Source organism: Anolis sagrei, chromosome 12, assembly GCF_037176765.1.
Source record: "Anolis sagrei isolate rAnoSag1 chromosome 12, rAnoSag1.mat, whole genome shotgun sequence".
Lineage (NCBI taxonomy): Eukaryota > Metazoa > Chordata > Lepidosauria > Squamata > Dactyloidae > Anolis > Anolis sagrei.
Genome location: NC_090032.1, coordinates 8,230,613 through 8,253,969, shown reverse-complemented (window position 1 = coordinate 8,253,969; position 23,357 = coordinate 8,230,613). Strand labels below are relative to the sequence as shown.

Here is a 23,357-nt window from a genome sequence, read left to right as displayed (position 1 = left end):
ATTGTGCTGTGTACTCATCGGTTTATTGGGATCCTTTATGGCTTTTTGTGTCGTACAAACCACCACAACGATTTTGCCCAAACGTCGATAGAGTTATCATATAAAATTATGAAATTGTAAAACTGGAAAGCTATAAAAGTATAAAAGCTAAAATATTACAGAACTATAAAGCAATAAAATACTGCAGTTAGAAAGGACTCCCGTACCCAGCAGCAATCACTAGTTAGTGATAGAGCAAACAAAAAACAAAACACAACCCTACTGCACATTGCTAAAGAAGGGCTTGTTTCGGCTGCCACCCACTTTTAGTGTGCTCTGTTGCTTATGTTTCCCCCTCAACGCCCATTTTTCCAAGGTTTATTGTAAGGATGTTAAGATCCGTCCTCTTGCTTATAAATAAGTTCTGAGAGAAATTGGATCCAGCTCATCATTTGAAAACGGTCCGATCCTACTTCAGCACATCCAAACGAGCCACTATGAAGGTGATGCTCTGTCTCCTCTTCCTGGTCAGCCTCGTGGAGTCTCTTGCTCAGGAAGGTAAGTGACGTCTTGAACTCTGTAAGTTAATCTGTTTACTAGGCTTGGGCGGTTTCGTTCGTTAATTTCGTAATTCGTTACCAATTCGTATTTAAATTAGCTTACGATCCAATATTGAGCCATGCAAGAATAGTGTGAGGAGTAATTAAAAATCGAAACAATTTTTCCAATTTATTTCGTAATTATTTCGTAATTATTTCATAATTATTTCATAATTATTTTCTCATGTCTGGTGCAAGATTTATAGTTGTTGTTTGTTTTATCACACCAACAGTCAACAACAGAGGGAGAGGGAAGCTTCAGAAGTTCCCCCTGTCCCATTTGGAGGGTTTTTTTTAGCATATTGCGCAATCGCGTCCACCATTAACGAATAGATTCATAATTATACGAAATTTCGTAAATTTCGTAATTTTTAAAAGGAAAATTTCGTAATTCTTTAAAAAAACGAAACGCAAGGGCCCCCTAAAAACAAAACGAGTTTAGAACCAAATTTTTCCGTGGTTACCCAAGCCTACTGTTTACAAACACAACAGATTAATTTTTAATGGAGTTTATTTTTGGAATATAATTCTATTTTTTTAATACTTCAGGGTCTCTTAGAATCATAGAATCATAGAATCCTAGAGTTGGAAGAGACCTCCTGGGCCATCCAGTCTAACCCCCTGCCAAGAAGCAGGAATATTGCATTCAAAGCACCCCGGACAGATGGCCATCCAGCCTCTGTTTAAAAGCTTCCAAAGAAGGAGCCTCTACCACTGCTGAACGGCTATCACAGTCAGGAAGTTCTTCCTCATGTTCAGATGGAATCTCCTCTCTTGTAGTTTGAAGCCATTGTTCCGTGTCCTAGTCTCCATGGAAGCAGAAATCAAGCTTGCTCCCTCCTCCCTGTGGCTTCCTCTCACATATTTATACATGGCTATCATATCTCCTCTCATCCTTCTCTTCTTCAGGCTGAACATGCCCAGCTCCTTAAGCCGCTCCTCATAGGGCTTGTTCTCCAGACCCTTGATCATTTGAGTCGCCCTCCTCTGGACACATTTCAGCTTGTCAATATCTCTCTTGAATTGTGGTGCCCAGAATTGGACACAATATTCCAGGTGTGGTCTAACCAAGGCGGAATAGAGCATGGGGAGCATGACTTCCCTAGATCTAGACACTATGCTCCTATTGATGCAGGCCAAAATCCCATTGGCTTTTTTTGCCACCACATCACATTGTTGGCTCATGTTTAACTTGTTGTCCACGAGGACTCCAAGATCTTTTTCACACGTCCTGCTCTCGAGCCAGGCATTGTCCACCATTCTGTATCTTTGCATTTCGTTTTTTCTGCCTAAGAGGAGTATCTTGCATTTGTCCCTGTTGAACTTCATTTTGTTAGTTTTGGACCTTCATCTTTCTAATCTGTCAAGATCGTTTTGAATTCTGCTCCTGTCCTCTGGAGTCTTAGCTCTCCCTCCCAATTTGGTGTCATCTGCAAACTTGATGATCCTGCCTTCTAACCCTTCATCTAAGTCATTAATAAAGATGTTGGACAGATCCGGGCCCAGGACGGAACCCTCCGCTTGTCACTTCTTTCCAGGATGAAGAGGAAGCCTTGGGGAGAATCACCTTCTGGGTTCGTCCATTTAACCAATTCCAGATCCACCTCACCGTAGTTTTGCCTAGCCCACATTGGACTAGTTTCCTTGCCAGAAGGTCATGGGGGAGCTTGTCGAAAGCCTTCCTGAAATCCATGTACGCTCCATCCACGGCATTCCCCGCATCTATCCAGCTTGTAACTCTATCGAAAAAAGAGATCAGATGAGTCTGGCATGACTTGTGTTTAATAAATCCATGTTGACTATTAGCGATGATCGCATTTGTTTCTAAGTGTTTGCAGACCACTTCCTTAACAATCTTTTCCAGAATCTTGCCTGGTATCAACGTGAGGCTGACCGGACGATGATCTCTTCTCCAAAACCGATCCCACATTCTATCCCTGCCTGTTCCTGTTAAGACTCTTCCTGCCTGAATGCCCTGTATCTCTATTGGACACAAGATGGCACTAAAGCACAGGGAGAATCCCTTCCTAAGAGTTCAAAGAACTAGAACAGTGTTTCTCAACCTTCCTATTAATACAGTTCCTCATGTTGTGGTGACCCCCAACCATAACATTATTTTCATTGCTTCTTCATAACTGTGATTTTGCTACTGTTATGAATCGTCATGTAAATATCTGATATGCAAAATGAATTTTTATTCACTGTACCAAATTTGGCACAAATACCCAATACACCCAAATTTGAATATTGGTGGGGATTGGGTAAGGTAATGATTTTGTCATTGGGGAGTTGTAGTTGCTGGGATTTATAGTTAGCCTACAATCAAAGAGCATTCTGAACTCCACCAATGAACCAAACTTGGCACACAGAACTCCCACGACCAATAGTAAATACTGGAGGGTTTGGTGGGTATTGATTTTGAGGTTTTGGAGTTGTAGTTCACCTACATCCAGAGAGCACTGTGGACTCAAACAATGATGGATCTGGACAAAACCTGGCATAAATAATCAATATGGCCAAATGTGGACACTAGTGGAGTTTGGAGAAAATAGGCCTTGACATTTGAGAGTTGTAGTTGCTGGGATTTATAGTTCATCTACAATCAAAGAGCATTCTGAACCCCACCAATGATATAATTGGGCTAAACTTCCCACACAGAGATCCCCATGAGCAACAGAAAATACTGGATGGATTTGGGATGAATTGACAGTGACTTAGGGGAGATGTAGTTCACCTACATCCGAAGAGAACTGTGAACCTAAACGACAATGCCGAAGCGATTCCTAAGACCATCAAAAAGATGTGTTTTCCAATGGTCTTTGGCAACACTTCAAAAAAACCCTTGCGACCTCCACAGGGGTCCCGGCCCCCAGTTTGAGAAAAGCTGCCCTAGGGTCTCTATCCAATTAGACACTATGAGGGTGAGAAAATCAGGTACAATAGGTTTGTTTGATCAAATCCCTCTGCCGGGTCAACAAGTGCCGCCCTTCTGAGGCACAACTCAGTGTATTTTATAGTCAAAAGTTTTAAGCATGCACACACAAACAAAGAGTATTTAGAACTTCACCAATGATACAATTGAACCAAACTTGACCTACAGAACTCCCATGACCAAAAGAAAATACTGGAAGGGTTTGGTGGGCATTGACCTTGAGTTTGGGAGTTGTAGTTCACCTACATCCAGAGAGCACTGTGGACTCAAACAATGATAGATCTGGACCGAATTTGGCACAAATACTCAATATGCCCAAAGGTGAACACTGGTGGAGTTTGGGGAAAATAGACCTTGACATTTGGAAGTTGTAGTTGCAGGGATGCATCGTTCACATAATATCAAAGAGCATTCCGAACCCACACAGAACCCCCATGCCTTGAAGGGAGTCGCTAGAACGAGCCTCCCTCCAGCCTTGCATGCTCTCCCTCATCTGCACATGTGCACCACACTGCCATGCACCAAGACTGCCTGCTCTCCCCTTGGCTGAAAGGCCGGCCAATCACAGTGAAGGAGGGGTTTCGGTGGAAGGATTTGCTGTCTGTTTCCAAAAATGAAGAGAAGGACAGGCAGAGAGATCATCAGCCTTCTCTGCCTTTTAGGGCTTCCTAAAACCATCAGATATATATGTTTTCTGATGGTGCTTTGGTGATCCCCCTGAAACCCCCTCACGACCTCCACAGGGGTCCCGACCCCCAGGTTGAGAAACGCTGTCTAGATCTAGGTAAGTAATGCTACCCCTTTATTCTGCCTTGGTTAGACCACACCTGGAATATTGTGTCCAATTCTGGGCACCACAATTCAAGAGAGGTATTGACAAGCATCTTTGAAGTGACTGGACTGACCTTGAAGGAGCTGGGGGTGGTGACGGCCGACAGGGAGCTCTGGCGTGGACTGGTCCATGAGGACACAAAGAGTCGGACACGACTGAACGAATGAACAACAACAACATTGACAAGCTGGAATGTGTCCAGAGGAGGGCGACTAAAATGATCAGGGGTCTGGAGAACAAGCCCTATGAGGAGCGGCTTAAGGAGCTGGGCATGTTTAGCCTGAAGAAGAGAAGGTTGAGAGGAGATATGATAGCCATGTATAAATATGTGAGGGGAAGCCACAGGGAGGAGGGAGCAAGCTTGTTTTCTGCTTCCTTGGAGACTAGGACACGAAACAATGGCTTCAAACTACAAGAAAGAAGATTCCCTCTGAACCTTAGGAAGAATTTCCTGACTGTGAGAGCCGTTCAGCAGTGGAACTCTCTGCCCCAGAGTGTGGTGGAGGCTCCTTCTTTGGAAGCTTTTAAACAAAGGCTGGATGGCCATCTGTCGGGGGTGATTTGAATGCAATATTCCTGTTTCTTGGCAGGGGGTTGGACTGAATGGCCCATGAGGTCTCTTCCAAATCTATGATTCTATGATTCTATGAAATACAAATTGTTGAGTTTGAAATTCATGCTCGAAACTGGCTTAAAACTTTTTTCCATATGCTATTGAATGACTACTTTTGTTATCTATCATGTGGGCTGGGGATAATGGCAATGCAACCCAACCCAAATCTGATCGGCATGTCTTCTGTTCCATCATCCAAGTCATTCACAATGTTTTGTCATGTCTCACCTTTCCATAGATCTACAGAAGAAGGTGTTTGTTTTCCCAGTTGAATCGGACAGTGCCGCTGTGTTTCTGAATGTCTCAATCCCGCAACCGCTAACCAGCTTCACCATTTGCCTGAAATACTACTCACTCCTGACCCGTGAATATAGCCTCTTCTCTTATGCTACAAAGGAACAGTTCAACCAAATCCTGGTCATCAAGCCCAGTCAGAACCAATATAGGCTTTGGCTTGGGCCAGTTTATGTGACCTTCATCCTTCCGGAGAAAAAGGACTCTAAGCCAGGTTGGGAGCACATCTGTGTGAGCTGGGCATCTGCCACAGGATTAGTGACGTTGTGGTTGGATGGGGAGCCATTGCCTCGAATGGGGCTGCAGAAAGGTTACTCTATCAGTCCCGAGGCGTCTATTGTACTTGGGCAAGATCAAGACTCCTTCGGTGGTGGCTTTGATGCCAGCCAATCCTTTGTCGGAGAGATGAAGGATCTGTACATGTGGGACAGGGTTCTGAATACCGACGAAGTGGGTCTAGTCTTGAGTGACTATGTTTTTTCTGACTATCTGATTAACTGGAGAGCGTTAAATTATGAAATCAAGAATTATGTCATTCTCGAGCCTTCCCTGAGTTATTCCACTTGCTAAGGAGTTCTGTGAGAATGATCTCCATGCCTTCTTCTTTATCAATGACTTCCCAGTAAACAAAAATAGAATCTGAACTACGTTTGCATTTCCATTCTTGTAATGCTCATATAAAATTATAGATTTAAGAACCTGTGGGAGATACAAAATGGGTTTGCTTCGGGTGCTTCCAAGTGGGCTTCCCTGTAAAAGGAACAGAAGAAAAGCTGAATCTTATTTAAAATCCTCACAAGACACTTAGTGAGGACACATACCTTGTGATTTCCAAGTATCAATATATGTTTGTGTGCTGTCGCATGCTGGACCTGTGCATTAGACTGTAGACAGGACATAAATTCCGTGTGCCCAACGGGACGCCGGGGCTGCCTCAGATTAAAGGCCTTGGATTTCCTTAAAACAGAGTCTTTAGATTGCTTAAAGGTTCAACAAAGTTCTTTATTATTGATGAAAACAAACAGGTACTTTAAGGCTTTCTTAACAGTCTATTGGCTCTCTCTCAATCTTGTCCACAGGGAACAGGCACTATCTTCATAACTGTATACTAACTAATGGGGAAATCCTTAACTTTAATCTGGGCAGTCTGTCTTTGCCTCTGAAGGTGTGGAGCCCCTGCACCCGGTACCAACTGCTTCTGGCTACCGCGAGTGACCCTTACCAAGCAGAGCTTTGTAGACTTCCAGGGAAAAAGAATTCAGGTTTCCGTGATGGCTGACTGAAGTCCCTCAGCAAAGGAGCTGTATGATCCTTGGCCAAGCTGTGGACTGTATAACCCCGGCCAAGCTGTAGACTGTATATCTCCCCGACCAAGCTGTAGAAGACGAAGCTTTTGGTATTATGTCCTGCATGGAAAGCTTCTCTGTGTGGACTGAACCCAAACTGGCTCCTATTCCCTCCAAAACCCAAAAAGGGGGTGGGACCAGGGAACCTAACTATGATTGACAGGTGACTTGCCCTATGATTGCAGCCAAAAGAAGCCACTTATCTGCAGAGTCCCTGAAACTTAGGACTATAACAAACATTAAATGCAAAGCAAACAAAACTGGAGCTCCTGGTTCAGTTGTACCTGCACAGTTGTACCTTAAGAAATAGGGCCACAAAGTGGAGTCCACAACATGCGAGGGTGGAGGAGAGCAAACCACAGACCACCTACTAAAATGTCATGTGAGCCCTGCCACATGCACAATGGAGGACATTCTCACAGTGACACCAGGGGCACTCCAAGTGGTCAAAGGAAATCTAGTATAATGCCAAGTTTTAAACTTTGTGGTTTTGTATGCATTATAACTGTATTCTCAGTTGGCTTCTGACATTATAAATAAAATAAATGGGTTATATTGAGTGAGGAAAGAAATGTTCTCCATACAGTATCCAGCAACAGAACCACAAAGAGGAATGATGTCATGCAATAAGTGCCAGCCATAGATGGTGTTATCCTCTCTGACTGTAATTGTGGCATACCTGCTTAAAGCGATAAGCGGAGGCCTCGGACATGATGGAAGAAACCGTCTTATCAACTGATGGCCGGTGTTCTTTGCCTTGGGCAGTAAAACATATTAGAGGGAAAAGAGATGGTACAAGAGCCCAAATCATGTTCCTCCTACAATGATGTGGTTTAGGGACTAAGGAAACCTGGTAAGTGAGCTGGATGTTATAGGGAAAGACCTTGCATTTGGCTGATAGTGGCTATTATCTGAAATAAACCGTGTCTGTTATGTGTAACAAAGCCATCTTTCTCCTCCTAAAGCCTCTGAAATGTTTCCCAGTGCTGGAAATGTCAAGGTTTCCACTTTAGCTTAGAAATGTCCATATCACTGTGTACATTGTCATCCGGAGGTGACATTGGAGACAAGGAAGAAGAAGAAAGAGAGTAAAGGAAACAAGACAATGATGGATAGTTTCCAATGGATAGGGAAGCACGGGATACGGAAACAATGACAGAATAAGTTTGTTTTTCTTTTATAGGAAAGATAAAGCCAAATCAGGAAAGGGAGAGTATAGCAAGTAGGCTTATGCATTCCAGGAAAACCACAATCCGTTTCGGTCTCCTGGATTTCGGTGAGTGCCCTGATCCATTTTTTGGGACTTTCCCAAATTCAGGAGGGTAGATATCTGTTTTCTCTCTGGGTTTTCAATCCAGCCAATTAAGAGGTGGGGGGCTTCCCAGGCACCTCTTCCCATCATTTTAGGCATTTAATCTGTTTCTACTTGGGAGGTGCTACAAGCAGGCACGCACATTATCTGTCCCACACTACACACTCTTCCCAAGGCTTCTTAAAGCTGTTTCTACTCTAGAGGGGAGGCACTACATGCAGACGTGTGTGCTTTAAGGAGGCTTCTCACCTCTTTCTACTCTAGAGGAGAGGCACTACATGCAGGCGTGTGTGCTTTAAGGAGGCTTCTCACCTCTTTCTACTCTAGAGGAGAGGCACTACATGCAGGCGTGTATGCTTTAAGGAGGCTTCTCACCTCTTTCTACTCTAGAGGAGAGGCACTATATGCAGGCGTGTGTGCTTTAAGGAGGCTTCTCACCTCTTTCTACTCTAGAGGAGAGGCACTACATGGAGGCGTGTGTGCTTTAAGGAGGCTTCTCACCTCTTTCTACTCTAGAGGAGAGGCACTACATGCAGGCGTGTGTGCTTTAAGCAGGCTTCTCACCTGTTTCTACTCTAGAGGAGAGGCGCTACATGCAGGCGTGTGTGTTTTAAGGAGGCTTCTCACCTGTTTCTGTTCCAGAGGAGAGGCACTACATGCAGGTGTGTGAGCTTTAAAAAGGCTTCTCACCTGTTTCTGCTCCAGACGAGAGGCACTACATGCTGACATGTGTGCTTTAAGGAGGCTTCTCACCTGTTTCTACTCTAGAGGGGAGGCATTACATGCAGGCGTGTGTGCTTTAAGGAGGTTTCTCACCTGTTTCTACTCTAGAGGAGAGGCACTACATGCAAGCATGTGTGCTTTCATGCAGGTGTGTGTGCTTTAAGGAGGCTTCTCACCTCTTTCTACTCTAGAGGAGAGGAACTACATGCAGGCGTGTGTGCTTTAAGGAGGCTTCTCACCTGTTTCTACTCTAGAGGAGAGGCACTACATGCAGGCATGTGTGCTTTAAGGAGGCTTCTCATCTCTTTCTACTCTAGAGGAGAGGCACTACATGCAGGTGTGTGTGCTTTAAGAAGGCTTCTCACCTGTTTCTGCTCCAGAGGAGAGGTACTACATGCAGGCATGTGTGCTTTAAGGAGGCTTCTCACCTCTTTCTACTCTAGAGGAGAGGCACTACATGCAGGCATGTGTGCTTTAAGGAGGCTTCTCATCTCTTTCTACTCTAGAGGAGAGGCACTACATGCAGGTGTGTGTGCTTTAAGAAGGCTTCTCACCTGTTTCTGCTCCAGAGGAGAGGTACTACATGCAGGCATGTGTGCTTTAAGGAGGCTTCTCACCTCTTTCTACTCTAGAGGAGAGGCACTACATGCAGGCGTGTGTGCTTTAAGGAGTGTGACTTGTGATGCCCTCATTTGCTATAATGTTCTGAAAATCCTCAAGCTCACTTTTCATATTCAAAGTTGGCACTGACCTTTTGCAGTTCGAAACCATTATAACTGCCATGACAATGCTGTGGGGTGCTGGAAATGGTAGTTTTACCTCTTCAGCATTCTCTGCCCAATAGTGTGGGTGCTTTGCAAAACTACAACTCCCACTACACCATAATGTTGAACCATGGCAGTTAAAGTGCTGCCAAATACATTGTCCATGTTCTGATACAGCTACTCCTTATAATTTAGCAACCTTAAATCAAGCTAGTTATTCTTTAACTTCTTTCTGGACTTTGAAGTCTTCTGCTAAAACCACATTTATCTGATTTGTGGACAATTGTATCATTTATTGACCCAGCTTTGCAGAGATACTAAAAGGCGCTTCCTTTCAGTTAGGAATAGGCACTTTAAAGGCTAGAGGAAAAGTTATCTGGATTGATCCCGGTTTTATTGCTCTTGTTCTTGACTACGTTTCTGAAATACAATGAAGAACCCAACACCAGCCAGTTTGCTTCTGTTACTCATTTCCTTCTCAGGGGTCCTGTCTGAAACAAGTAAGTATTGGGGGGATATATATAATATATTCGGCGCATCTGAGAATTAATTAATTAATTAATTAATGGAGCCCCCGGTGGCGCAGTGGGTTAAAACGCTGAGCTGCTGAGCTTGTTGATTGAAAGGTCGCAGGTTCGATTCCGGGGAGCGGCGTGAGCTTCCGCTGTCAGCCCTAGCTTCTGCCAACCTAGCAGTTCGAAAACATGCAAATGTGAGTAGATCAATACTCACATTTTGATCTACTTCCTCTGGCGGGAAGGTAACAGCGCTCCATGCAGTCATGCTGGCCACATGACCTTGGAGGTGTCTACGGACAACGCTGGCTCTTCGGCTTAGAAATGGAGATGAGCACCACACCCCAGAGTCAGACATGACTGGACTTCATGTCAGGGAACTACCTTTACCTACCTTTACCTGAGAATTAATGCAGTCTGATAGGCAACAGGGAATTATTGGGTGTTGTCCTTGCCCAATTCTGGACAATATATGAAATTGTATAAGAGAAGTAGATTAGTGCTTAGCTACTCAAGCCCTTCTCGGATTTAATGCAATTATGTAGATGCGCCCATCGCTGGATCATTGTAAGGTTTAACAAGGATTTATGAAAGTGGTTCTCAACCCTTGAGACAGTTCCTCATGTTGTGGTGACCCCCAACCATAAGATTATTTTCGTTGCTACTTCATAACTGCCATTGTGCTACTGTTCTGAATCGTAACGTAAATAGCTGATATGCAGGATGGATTTTCGATCACTGGACCAACTTTGGCACAAATACCCCATACGCTCAAATTTGAATACTGGTGGGGTTGTGGGGGGGAGATTGATTTTGTCATTTGGGAGTTGTAGTTGCTGGGATTTGTAGTTCACCTACAATCAAAGAGCATTCTGAACTCCACCAACGATGGAATTGGACCAAACATGGCACCCAAAACTCCCATGACCAACAAAAAATACTGGAAGGGTTAGGTAGGCATTGACCTTGAGTTTGGAAGTTGTAGTTCACCTCCATCCAGAGAGCACTGTGGACACAAAAAATGATGGATCTGGACCAAACTTGGCACAAATACTCAATATACCCAAATGTGAATGTGCTGGTACGGCTGTACCAGGAGCTCCAACTTTATTTGCTTTGTATTAAATGTTTGTTTGCAGTCCCAGGTTTCAGGGACTCTGCAGATAGGTGGCTTCTTTTGGTTGCAGTCATAAGGAAGTCATCTGTCCATCATAGTTAAGTTTTGGTTCCGCCCCTTGCTCAGGGCAATTGGGAAGGGAAGGGAGCCATTTTTAGTTAGTCTCAGCAAGGAAAGCTAATGTACAGGACGTGTGCAAGCTTCCCCTGTACAAAAGCTTCAACTCTTAAGACTTTCTGGGGGGAAACAGTCTTAAGAGTCTCCAAAGATTTCCAGGAAAACAGCCCTAAAGACCAAAGAACTCCAGCTGGAGAATATCTAAGCCTTTACTGGTAGGTCCACTCGGTGCTTTGAGACGCAGTTCGACTCGGTAGTGGAGCCCACATCAGTAAGGGTTAGATTACAGCCAGCCTGGGAGAAGTTAAAAAGGGGATTTTCCATTTAAAGTAAAGAAGAAGTTATTGAAGACAGTTGCCTGTCCTTCGTGGGCAAGATTAGGAAGTCACCAGTTGCATAAAGCTTGGAAACTTTTGTTTAGCTTTATTGAAGACAAGAGAAGTTTCTGTTTGATTGTTTATTAATAAAAGGCTTTGTTATACTTCACAAGCCATCTAAAGATCATTGTGGTGGAAAACCTCTGAGAACTTCTCCTTGGGCCCCCTGGCTTCCCACTGGGCAAAGTTTGCACGTCCTGTTCTAAAGGAAATTCTTTACAGGCCCAGCACATGACAGAACAGTGAACACTGGTGGAGTTTGGGGGAAATAGACCTTGACATTTGGTAGTTTTCATTACTGGAATTTATAGTTCACCTGCAATCAAAGAGCATTCTGAATCCCACCAACGATAGAATTGGGCCAAATTTCCCACACAGAACCCCCATGACCAACAGAAAGTACTGAAAGTACCCCTCTGACACCTCCCTTGCCCCAGGTTGAGAAACACTAGGTTAAACCCTTGTGCCGGCGGAACTACTGACCCGAAGGTTGGCGGTTCGAATGTGATAGATGGAGTGAGCTCCCGTCTGTCAGCCCCAGCTTCCCATGTGGGACATGAGAGAAGCCTCCCACACAGGGGCGGCTCAATCCATTACGCAAAGTAAGCATTTGCAGTATAGTTGATTTTGCCCAGGGGCGCTCTTGAGGTGCTCTTGGGGGAAATAGACCTTGACATATGCAAGTTGTAGTTACTGGGATGTATAATCAAAGAGCATTCTGAACTCCACCAATGATGGAATTGAACCAAATATGGCACACAGAACTCCCATGACGAACAGAAAATATATATCAGTGATTGGTTGGGGGGGGGGCACCAATATACTGTTTGCTTACCATTGAAAATTACCTAGGGCCTCCTCTGCTCCCACAGGATGGTAACACATCCCCTGGGCAACGTTTTTGCAGACAGCTAATTTTCTCACACCAGAAGCTACTTGCAGTTTCTATAGCTGCTTCTGACACGAAAAAAAAATCAGTGAATTTCCATTTCTCCCTGTTGAAAATCATTTTGTTAGAGTGGGACTAGCTCTTTGTGAAGGCCATTTTATTTATTTATTTATTTACTTTATTTCTATACCGCTTTTCTCAGCCCTCAGGCGACTCAAAGCGGTGAACAACATTAGTACAAAATATCACAAAACAAGAATAGGGCAATTAAAAACAATTATCACATAAATCATTAACATCAGTATAACAGTCATTAGCGCCTCAACAGTAAAATCAGAATCCAGTCTCGTCATCCATTATTCTGTATTCCTATGTTCAATTACACTGTTTAATCCAATGCTTGTTCGAACAGCCAGGTCTTCACTTTCCTCCGAAACGCCAGCAGGGAGGGGGACGATCTGATATCTGCAGGCAGGGCGTTCCACAGCCAAGGGGCCACCACTGAGAAGGCCCTGTCTCTCGTCCCCGCCAAGTGCGGGACCGAGAGCAGGGCCTCCCCAGATGATCTTAGTGTCCTAGTCGGTTCATAGGAGGAGATGCGTTCGGAGAGGTAAGTAGGGCCAGAACCGTTTAGGGCTTTATAGGCTAAAGCCAGCACTTTGAATTGTGCCTGGTAGCAAACTGGTAGCCAGTGGAGCTGGCGCAACAGAGGAGTAGTATGCTCCCTGAGTGCCGCTCCTGTTAGCAACCTGGCTGCCGAGCGCTGGACCATTTGAAGCTTCTGAGCAGTCTTCAAAGGCAACCCCACGTAGAGAGCGTTGCAGTAGTCTATGCGGGATGTAACCAGAGCGTGGACTACTGTGGCCAAGTCAGACTTCCCAAGGTATGGGCGCAGCTGGTGCACAAGTTTTAATTTTGGATCCTAATCCTGCCTTCTGGGCTATTAGCTGTCCCTCCCAATTTATTGTTGCCTCTAAATCTGATCCGAATGCCTTCTATTTCATAATCCAAGTCATTGATAATGTTATGTATTTCCTCAGACCTCCAGCAGAAGGTGTTTGTTTTCCCAGAAGAATCGGACAGTGCCATGGTGGTTGTGCAGGCCTCGATTCAGGAGCCACTGACCAGCTTCACCGTGTGCCTGAGATACTACACACTCCTGACCCGTGAATATAGCCTCTTCTCTTATGCTACAAAGGAACAGTTCAACCAAATCCTGGTCCTTAAGCCCAGTCCGAACCAATACAGAATTTATCTTGGGACAGTTTTTGTGACCTTCATCCTTCCGGAAAAAAAGGACTCTAAACCCGGTTGGGAGCACATCTGTGTGAGCTGGGAGTCTGCCACGGGATTAGTGGAATTGTGGTTGGATGGGGAGCCACTGCCACGAATGGGGCTGCTGAAAAGCCAATGTATCAATCCTGAGGCAAATATTGTCCTTGGGCAAGATCAAGACTCCTTCGGCGGTGGCTTTGATGCCAGCCAATCCTTTGTAGGAGAGATGAAGGATGTGTACATGTGGAAGAGGGTTCTGAATGCCGACGAAGTGGGCCTAGTCTTGAGTGACTACGTTCTTTCTGACTCTCTGATTAACTGGAGAGCGTTAAATTACGACATCAAGGGTTATGTTGTCCTTCAGCCTTCTCAAACGCCTTCTCCATACGGAGTTCAGTCATAGTCATATACGTGCCTTCAGGGGCGGCTCAACCATTACGCAAAGTAAGCATTTGCAGTATAGTTGATTTTGCCCAGGGGCGCTCTTGAGGGGCGCTCTTGACATATGCAAGTTGCAGTTACTGGGATGTATAGTTCACTTACAATCAAAGAGCATTCTGAACTCCACCAATGATGGAATTGAACTAAATATGGCACACAGAACTCCCATGACGAACAGAAAATATATCAGTGATTGGTTGGAGGGGGCACCAAAATACTGTTTGCTTACCATTGAAAATTACCTAGGGCCACCTCTGCGTTCCTTCTTCTTCCCAACAGTGTTCCAATAAAGAAAAATAGCATCTGATTCGTTGTGCATTTCCATTTTTTTTTAAAAAGTAGGCTTAAGAATTTGTGAGGGATACATCATCATCGGCGATCTCTCGTGTCTGTGTAGCGTCTTGGCAGTGGGTCTGTAGGTGACTATAGAGACCTATTCTTTCGCAGTGATGTCACAAAAATTTAATATGCAGATTTGAGAAATGTGGATTTATTATGATGTGTGGGAATGAATGGAAGGATGTATGGAGCTAATAATTTTGGAAACCCAGTTAAAAAACCTAGGCCTGCAATGACTAACTGCCTTCCTGCTTGTGCCGTCGCGCCTGGGGGCTATTATTCTCAATAAAGGAGGGGTGGACGTGGCATCTTTCCCCCAGGAGATTGCTTCTTGCCCTCCTATAGGAAACTGGAACTCCCAAAAACCCAAAATGCTGTAAATAGCTCAAAACAAGTTCTATTTATCACAAAGTCATTTCTTCAAAGCAATGAGCTGGAAAACTTTAGAGGGGTGAAGGAAAACATACATTACAGTCTCAATTAGTCCTGGGTCCAAGGGGTTTGAAGCTGAGAAGCCTCACCAAGTTTCTTCTTTCCTCAATGGCTGTGAATGCCGGAGCAAACCACAACCCCAGTTCAGATGGCCTATGTTTTGAAGATTCAGGACCTTCCTTTGGTGCCAAAAGAACCGGCTTGAAGGCACCTGGGTCTCCTCAATAATTGTCCAGGACGATCTGGACATAAAGCATGAATCCCAGGGGTAAAAAACCTCAGAACTGGTGCTAAGAGGTAACTTAAATCAGGGTCCTTTAGAATCAGGTCTCTTACTCACGTCCATGTGGCAGGAACTCTGATGGCAGAATGAAAGGGAAAAGGAAGTTCTTCCCTCTTGCAGGAAGAGGTGGAGCCAAACAGTACTGATTGACAGCTACAAGCGACCAATCCATACAACTATACATAAGCAGTGTAGAAAGGGGCAGGATTGAGCATGATACAACAGTTTAAGTCTTGCAACTAACAGTTCTATACATAGGTGGCGCCACTCGCGCCGTCACACTGCTGGACTGTAATTAAAAGTTGCTAATGAGAATTGAAAGGTAAACTGTGATAAGTACTGTGACAATGGTTTTTTCAAGTCAAGGAAATGTTTGCAACATTCCTTGTGTTAAGATGGAAGTCAACACAAGCCTTGCGTTTGTCAACACCAATCAAGAAGAGTCAACATCTGGCCAGGAATCATAGAATCGGAAGAGACCTCGTGGGTCATCCAGTCCAACCCCATTCTGCCAAGAAAGCAGGAAAATTGCATTCAAAGCATACCCGACAGATGGCCATCCAGCCTCTGTTTAAAAGCTTCCAAAAAAGGAGCTAATCATTTTGGAAACACCAGTAAAAGACCCAGGCCTGCAATGTCTAACTACCTGCCTTCTGGACTGTAATTAAAAGTTGCTAATGAGAATTGAAAGGTAAACTGTGACAAGAACTGTGACAATGGTTCTTTCAAGTTAAGGAAATGTTTGCAACATTCCTTGTGTTAAGATGGAAGTCAACACAAACCTTGTGTTTGTCAACACCAATCAAGAAGAGTCAACATCTGGCCAGGAATCATAGAATCATAGAATTGGAAGAGACCTCTTGGGTCATCCAGTCCAACCCCATTCTGCCAAGAAAGCAGGAAAATTGCATTCAAAGCACACCCGACAGATGGCCATCCAGCCTCTGTTTAAAACCTTCCAAAGAAGGAGCCTCCACCACACTCCGGGGCAGAGAGTTCCACTGCTGAACAGCTCGCACAATCAGGAAGTTCTTCCTCATGTTCAGTGGAATCTCCTTTCTTGTAATTTGAAGCCATTGTTCCATTGTGTCCTAGTCTCCAGAGCAGCAGAAAACAAGTTCGCTCCCTCCTCCCTATGGCTTCCTCTCACATATTTATACATGGCTCTCAGGTCTCCACTCAGCCTTTTCTTCTGCACAATCTCCAAGGTGCCAAAAAGCTGGACGTCAACACAACTTACCTCCTTTCTCTGTCCTGTCCGTCCAAATGGCATTGAAATGTTTGCTGTTTTGTGTACTGTGATCCACCCTGGGGAGAAATGGCAGAATATAAATAAAGTATTGTTATTATTATTATTTGAAACACAACAAGATTAGTACACAGCAAACAAGATCACTATACTGGTTGTTGTATTGGATCACATGTCGGACACTTCTCTAGTGTCTAGGTGTCAGTGTGTAGGATCTAAGTAGCAATAGTAAATAACCACGCACAAGCAGACTTGCTTTGAAATGGATATATTGCTTTTATCTCTGCAGCAAAGAAAGACACTACTGACACTAGGACTGTGTGATGTATCGGCGAATAATGCATGCAGATCTCAGTAGGGTGGCCTTTTGCAGCTGGCAGATGGTAATTTTGTCAGTGCCAACTGTATTTAAGTTTTTTTGTTTTGGGGGGATTTTTTGTCGTGTCAGGAGCAACCTGAGAAACTGCAAGTCGCTTCTGGTGTGAGAGAATTGGCCGTCTGCAAGGACATTGCCCAGGGGACGCCCGGATGATTTGATGTTTTACCATCCTTGTGGGAAGCTTCTCTCAAGTCCCTGCATGAGGAGCTGGAGCTGATAGAGGGAGCTCATCCACCTCTCCCCAGATTCGAACCTGCGACCTATCAGTCTTCAGTCCTGCCCACACAGGGGTTTAACCCACTGCGCCACCGGGGGCTCCATAGGATCTAAGTAGCAATGGTAAATAACCACTCACAAGCAGACTTGCTTTGAAATGGATATATTGCTTTTATCTCTGCAGCAAAGAAAGACACCACTGACACTAGGACTGTGTGATGTATCGGCGAATAATGCTTTCAGATCTCAGTAGGGTGGCCTTTTGCAGCTCACAGATGGTAATTTTGTCAGCGCCAATTGTGTTTAAGTGCAGCCCAAGATCTTTAGGCATGGCACCCAGTGTGCCGATCACCACTGGGACCACCTTGAGTGGCTTGTAGAATCATAGAATCAAAGAGTTGGAAGAGACCTCATGGGCCATCCAGTCCAACCCCCTGCCAAGAAGCAGGAATATTGCATTCAAAGCACCCCTGACAGATGGCCATCCAGCCTCTGTTTAAAAGCTTCCAAAGAAGGAGCCTCCACCACACTACAAGGCAGAGAGTTCCACTCCTGAACGGCTCTCACAGTCAGGAAGTTCTTCCTCATGTTCAGATGGAATCTTCTTTCTTGTAGTTTGAAGCCATTCTTCCATTGCACCCTAGTCTCCAGGGAAGCAGAAAACAAGCTCGCTCCCTCCTCCCTGTGGCTTCCCCTCACATATTTATACATGGCTATCATATCTCCTCTCAGCCTTCTCTTCTTCAGGGTAAATAGGCCCAGCTCCTTAAGCTGCTCCTCATAGGGCTTGTTCTCCAGACCCTTGATCATTTGAGTCGCCCTCCTCTGGACACATTCTAGCTTGTCAATATCTCTCTTGAATTGTGGTGCCCAGAATTGGACACAATATTCCAGGTGTGGTTTAACCAAAACGAAACAGAGGGGTAGCATGACTTCCCTAGATCTAGACACTATGCTCCTATTGATGCAGGCCAAAATCCCATTGGCTTTTTTTGCCGCCACATCACATTGTTGGCTCATGTTTAACTTGTTGTCCACGAGGACTCCAAGATCTTTTTCACACGTACTGCTCTCGAGATAGGCGTCCTCCATTCTTGTGCCAGAGTTGTTGTTGTTGTTGGATATTATCTTACCCATCTGATCCGTCTTATTTTCCTTCCACAGGCTTGGATGGGAAAGTCTTTGTCTTCCCCAGCTCTTCAGACAATTCCTACGTCCTCCTGAAACCTGCCCTGAAGCAGCCGCTGCAGCGTTTCACCATCTGCCTCAGTTTCTTCACCGACTTGTCCAACCCTTTCTCACTCATCTCGGTGGCTTCCAGGGAACAGGACAACGAGATCCTCTTGATGAAATGCCTGAATGAATATGAGACCTGCGTGCGTGGACAATGCATCAGGTTCAACATACCTGGAAACATTTACCGGACCACGAGCCATTGGGAAAATGCCTGCATGACGTGGGAGGCATCTACGGGGATCATCCAGCTGTGGATCGACGGTCAGCCCTTGCCTAGGAAGGGAATCGCCAAAGGTTTATGGATCCCAAACGATGTGGTGGCAATGCTGGGGCAGGAGCAGGATTCCTATGGTGGCTCCCTGGATGCTGGCCAGTGCTTCATTGGAGAAATGGCCAAAGTGTACATGTGGGACACAGTGTTGCCTCCAGAACAGCTCCAGAGGATGAGGAAGGACGCAGTACCGCCACCTTTAGTAGACTGGACAGCACTCGATTTTGAAATCAAAGGCTATGTGGTGATAGAGCCTGCCTTGCAATGAGACCTAAAGGACGAGAAGAAGTTGGAAGGAAATCTGTCTCTGTTTTTGGTTCTGATACACAACCCAACAAGTCCAATGAGATGGCATCTCAAGTGTTTCCACTCTCATTTGTGTGAGAAAGCTCTGTATGCAATAAAAGTGGCTTCATATATGACCGTTGGATGGAGTTGCTTTGTTATATCAGTGGTTCTGAACCTTCCTAATGCCGCAACCCCTTAATACAGTTCCTCGTGTTGTGTTGACCCCCAACCATAACATTATTTTGGTTGCTACTTCATAACTGTAATTTTGCTACTGTTATGAATCATAATGTAAATATCTGATATGCAGGACGGATTTTCATTCACTGGACCAAATTTGGCACAAATACCCTATATGTCCAAATTGGAATACTGGCGGGGTTGGAGGGGGATTGATTTTGTCATTTGGGAGTTGTAGTTCCTGGGATTTATAGTTCACCTTCAACCAAAGAGTATTCTGAACTCCACCAATGATAGAATTGAACCAAACTTGGCACACAGAACTCTCATGAGCAACAGAAAATACCGGAAGGGTTTGGTGCACATTGACCTTGAGTTTTGGAGTTGTAGTTCACCTACATCCAATGAGCACTCAAACAATGACCAAACTTGGCACAAGTACTCAATATTCCCAAACGCGAACACTGGTGGACTTTGGGGAAAATAGACCTTGATATTTGGGAGTTGTAGTTGCTGGGATTTATAGTTCACCTACAACCAAAAGAGCATTCTGAACTCCACAAATCATAGAATTGAACCAAACTAGGCACACAGAACTCCCATGACCAACAGCAAATACCAGAACGGTTTGGTGGGCATTGACCTAGAGTTTTGGAGTTGTAGCTCACCTATATCCAGAGAGCACTGTGCACTCAAACAATGATGGACCAAACATGGCAAGAATAATCAATATGCCCAAATGTGAACACTGATGGGGTTTGGGGAAAATAGACCTTGACATTTGGGAGTTGTAGTTGCTGGGATTTAAAGTTCACCTACAATCAAAGAGTATTCTGAAATCCACCAACAAAGGAATTGAACCAAACTTGGCACAGAGAACTCTCGTTAGGAACAGAAAATACTGGAAGGGTTTGGTGGGCATTGACCTTGAGTTTGGGAGTTGTAGTTCACCTACATCTGGAGACCACTGTGGACTGAAACAATGATGGATCTGGACCAAACTTGGCTCAAATACTCAATATGCCCAAATGTGAACACTGGTGGAGTTTGGGGAAAATGCACATGCACAATGGAGGACCTTCTCACAGCGACACCAGAAGCACTCTGAGAGACCAGCTTCTGGCCCAAAGAAATTTAGCATCATGGCAAGTTTTTAACTTTGTTTGTGGTTTCTTATGCATTATAACTGTATTTTCAATTCTCTTCTGACATGATAAATAAATCATAAAACCTATGTTGACATCACTCTAAGGCCTTCAAGGAAATGGTTACTGCATATAACACCGTGGGAGGACCAAACAAGGAAATATTTCTTATTTGACCAAAGTCTTATGCAAACATTGAATGATATTAGGGCATTCATTTCCCAAACTATCTGCCAAAACTCTGTTTTGATTGAATCATGAAGGTTTACATGTTTGTTTCATGTCAGCTGGCTAAGTGGGAAGGGGCAGGAAATTCCTCAGAAAGAGGGCTGATAAGACTGGACAAGAATGATAAATTGAGAGAAACTTTACAAAGTTTCGCAATGCGGAAAGCATTTGGATTTGACAAACAAGTCAACGAATACCAATAAAAGGCTGAAGCTCCCAGTCAGATTGTTCAACCTAAAAGCAGAATGGAGACTCTTCATCACTTTCTCCTCATCTTTGCTGGTCTCGCGGGGTCCCTCGCCCAGGAATGTGAGTACCGCAGTGCGTTTACGCTGGAGAAGTAATGCAGTTTGACACCACTTTAGCTGCCATGGCTCAATATTATGCAACCGTGGGAGGTATAGTTTTAAAACGTCTTTACCTTTTTCAGTCCAAGAGTTTTGGTGCTTTCTGTAGCACAGAGCCAGGGGCGGCTCAAGCCATTACGCAAAGTAAGTATGGTTTTGCCCAGGGGCGCTCTTGAGGCGCTCTTGGGAGAAAATAGACCTTGACATATGCGAGTTGTAGTTACTGGGATGTATAGTTCACCTACAATCAAAGAGCATTCTGAACTCCACCAACAATAGAATTGAACCAAACTTGGCCCACAAAACTCCCATGACCAACAGCAAATACCAGAAGGGTTTGGCGGGCATTGATCTTGAGTTTTGGAGTTGTAGTTCATCTACATCCAGAGAGCACTGTGCACTCAAACAATGATGGATCTGAACCAAACTTGGCACAGATACTCAATATGCCCAAACGTGAACACTGGTGGAATTTGGGGGAAATAGACCTTGACATTAGGGAATTGTAGTTGGTGGTATTTATAGTTCACCTACAATCAAAGAGTATTCTGAACTCCACCAACGAAGGAATTGAACCAAACTTGGTAAACAGAACTCCCATGACCAACAGAAAACACTGGAAAGGTTTGGTAGGCATTGACCTTGAGTTTTGGAGTTGTAGTTCACCTACATCCAGAGAAAATATATATCAGTGATTGGTTGGGGGTTGGGAGTGGGGGCAAAATACTGTTTGCTTATTGTTGAAAATTACCTAGGGCTGCATCTGCACAGAGCCAATTTTTGTGTGTGTCCGGAGCAACTTGAGAAACCGCAAGTCACTTCTGGTGTGAGAGAATTGGCCGTCTGCAAGGATGTTGTCCAGGGGATGCATGATGTTTTGATGTTTTACCATCCTTGTGGGAGGCTTTTCTCCCATCCCCACACAAGGAGCTGGAGCTGACAGAGGGAGCTCATCCACACTCTCCCCGGATTCGAACCTCCAACATGTCCTGGTGGCACAAGGGTTTAACCCCCCCCCCCCCCGAAATTCTCATGCTGGTTCGCGAAAAGGCCTTACTGGTGCATTATTTAAACTGTTATGTTTATTCATATTATGATCTGATCACCATGCTCAATATATCCCATATGCATGGGGGTATTGGGGTAATAATACAAAAGGTTTGCTAGGCTAGACCTTCTTTCACTCAGACTCAGCCCCCCCCCCGAAACTCAGCCCCCCCGAATCCCCCCTGAAAAAAATTAGCCCCCACCCCCCCACCCCCCCGAAACGAAATCCTGGCTACGGGCCTGGCTGACACCCCTGTGCCGGCAGGACTGAAGCCCAACAGGTCGCAGGTTCGAATCCGGGGAGAGGCAGATGAGCTCCCTCTATCACGGGAGCTCATACGGGGACATGAGAGAAGCCTCCTATAAGGATGACAAAAATATCAAATCATCCGGGCATCCCCTGGGCAATGTCCTTGCAGACGGCCAATTCTCTCACACCAGAAGCGACTTGCAGTTTCTCACGTTGCTCCTGACACGACAAAAAAAAATAAACCTTGACTGGCTTGTGCCGGAGTTGTTGTTGTTGTTGGATATTATCTTACCCATCTGATCCGTCTTATTTTCCTTCCACAGGCTTGGATGGGAAAGTCTTTGTCTTCCCCAGCTCTTCAGACAATTCCTACGTCCTCCTGAAACCTGCCCTGAAGCAGCCGCTGCAGCGTTTCACCATCTGCCTCAGTTTCTTCACCGACTTGTCCAACTCTTTCTCACTCATCTCGGTGGCTTCCAGGGAACAGGACAATGAGATCCTCTTGATGAAATACCCGAATGAATATGAGACCTGCGTGCGTGGACAATGCATCAGGTTCAACATACCTGGAAACATTTACCAGACCACGAGCCATTGGGAAAATGCCTGCCTGACGTGGGAGGGAATGACGGGGATCATCCAGCTGTGGATCGACAGTCAGCCCTTGCCTAGGAAAGGAATCGCCAAAGGTTTATGGATCCCAAACGATGTGGTGGCGATGCTGGGGCAGGAGCAGGATTCCTATGGTGGCTCCTTGGATGCTGGCCAGTGCTTCATTGGAGAAATGGCCAAAGTGTACATGTGGGACACAGTGTTGCCTCCAGAACAGCTCCAGAGGATGAGGAAGGACACAGTACCGCCATCTTTAGTAGACTGGACAGCACTCGATTTTGAAATCAAAGGCTATGTGGTGATAGAGCCTGCCTTGCAATGAGACCTAAAGGACGGGAAGAAGTTGGAAGGAAATCTGTCTCTGTTTTTGGTTCTGATACACAACCCAACAAGTCCAATGAGATGGCATCTCAAGTGTTTCCACTCTCATTTGTGTGAGAAAGCCTTGTATGCAATAAAAGTGGCTTCATATATGACCGTTGGATGGAGTTGCTTTGTTATATCAGTGGTTCTGAACCTTCCTAATGCAGTTCCTCATGTTGTGTTGACCCCCAACTGCAACGTTATTTTGGTTTCTACTTCAAAACTATCATTTTGCTACTGTTATGAATCATAATGTAAATATCTGATATGCAGGACGGATTTTCATTCACTGGACCAAATTTGGCACAATTACCCGATATGTACAAATTGGAATACTGGCAGGGTTGGAGGGGGATTGATTTTGTCA

General features: G+C 44.9%; 3 protein-coding genes across 4 annotated transcripts; all 3 read left to right on the top strand.

The window, feature by feature from the left end:
* The first annotated feature begins 476 nt into the window (after positions 1-476).
* On the top strand, positions 477-5,819 carry LOC137097752 (C-reactive protein-like). The gene is made up of 2 exons (XM_067472669.1): positions 477-537; positions 5,194-5,819. The coding sequence occupies exons 1-2, from the start codon at positions 477-479 to the stop codon at positions 5,817-5,819; spliced, it is 687 nt and encodes a 228-aa protein (XP_067328770.1).
* Positions 5,820-9,658: 3,839 nt separating this feature from the next.
* LOC132764252 (C-reactive protein-like) lies at positions 9,659-18,952 on the top strand. Of its 2 annotated transcripts, none has more exons than XM_060758163.2 (2): positions 9,659-9,894; positions 18,188-18,952. In XM_060758163.2, the coding sequence occupies exons 1-2, from the start codon at positions 9,825-9,827 to the stop codon at positions 18,796-18,798; spliced, it is 681 nt and encodes a 226-aa protein (XP_060614146.2). In that variant the 5' UTR covers positions 9,659-9,824; the 3' UTR covers positions 18,799-18,952. The 2 variants fall into 2 exon arrangements, with proteins under 2 accessions (XP_060614146.2, XP_060614145.2); XM_060758162.2 differs by lacking the exon at positions 18,188-18,952 and adding an exon at positions 13,450-14,432 and having other exon boundaries at positions 9,669-9,894.
* A 1,549-nt stretch (positions 18,953-20,501) lies between these two features.
* On the top strand, positions 20,502-23,103 carry LOC137097713 (mucosal pentraxin-like). Its single transcript, XM_067472396.1, has 2 exons — positions 20,502-20,680; positions 22,339-23,103. The coding sequence occupies exons 1-2, from the start codon at positions 20,617-20,619 to the stop codon at positions 22,947-22,949; spliced, it is 675 nt and encodes a 224-aa protein (XP_067328497.1). The 5' UTR covers positions 20,502-20,616; the 3' UTR covers positions 22,950-23,103.
* Positions 23,104-23,357: the final 254 nt, after the last annotated feature.

Coding starts and splice junctions, on each gene's coding strand:
- LOC137097752 (XM_067472669.1), top strand. CDS start 477: ATGAAGGTGATGCTCTGTCTCCTCTTCCTGGTCAGCCTCGTGGAGTCT. Junction 538..5,193: donor GGAGTCTCTTGCTCAGGAAG/GTAAGTGACGTC, acceptor ACCTTTCCATAG/ATCTACAGAAGAAGGTGTTT.
- LOC132764252 (XM_060758162.2), top strand. CDS start 9,825: ATGAAGAACCCAACACCAGCCAGTTTGCTTCTGTTACTCATTTCCTTC. Junction 9,895..13,449: donor AGGGGTCCTGTCTGAAACAA/GTAAGTATTGGG, acceptor GTATTTCCTCAG/ACCTCCAGCAGAAGGTGTTT.
- LOC137097713 (XM_067472396.1), top strand. CDS start 20,617: ATGGAGACTCTTCATCACTTTCTCCTCATCTTTGCTGGTCTCGCGGGG. Junction 20,681..22,338: donor GGGGTCCCTCGCCCAGGAAT/GTGAGTACCGCA, acceptor TTCCTTCCACAG/GCTTGGATGGGAAAGTCTTT.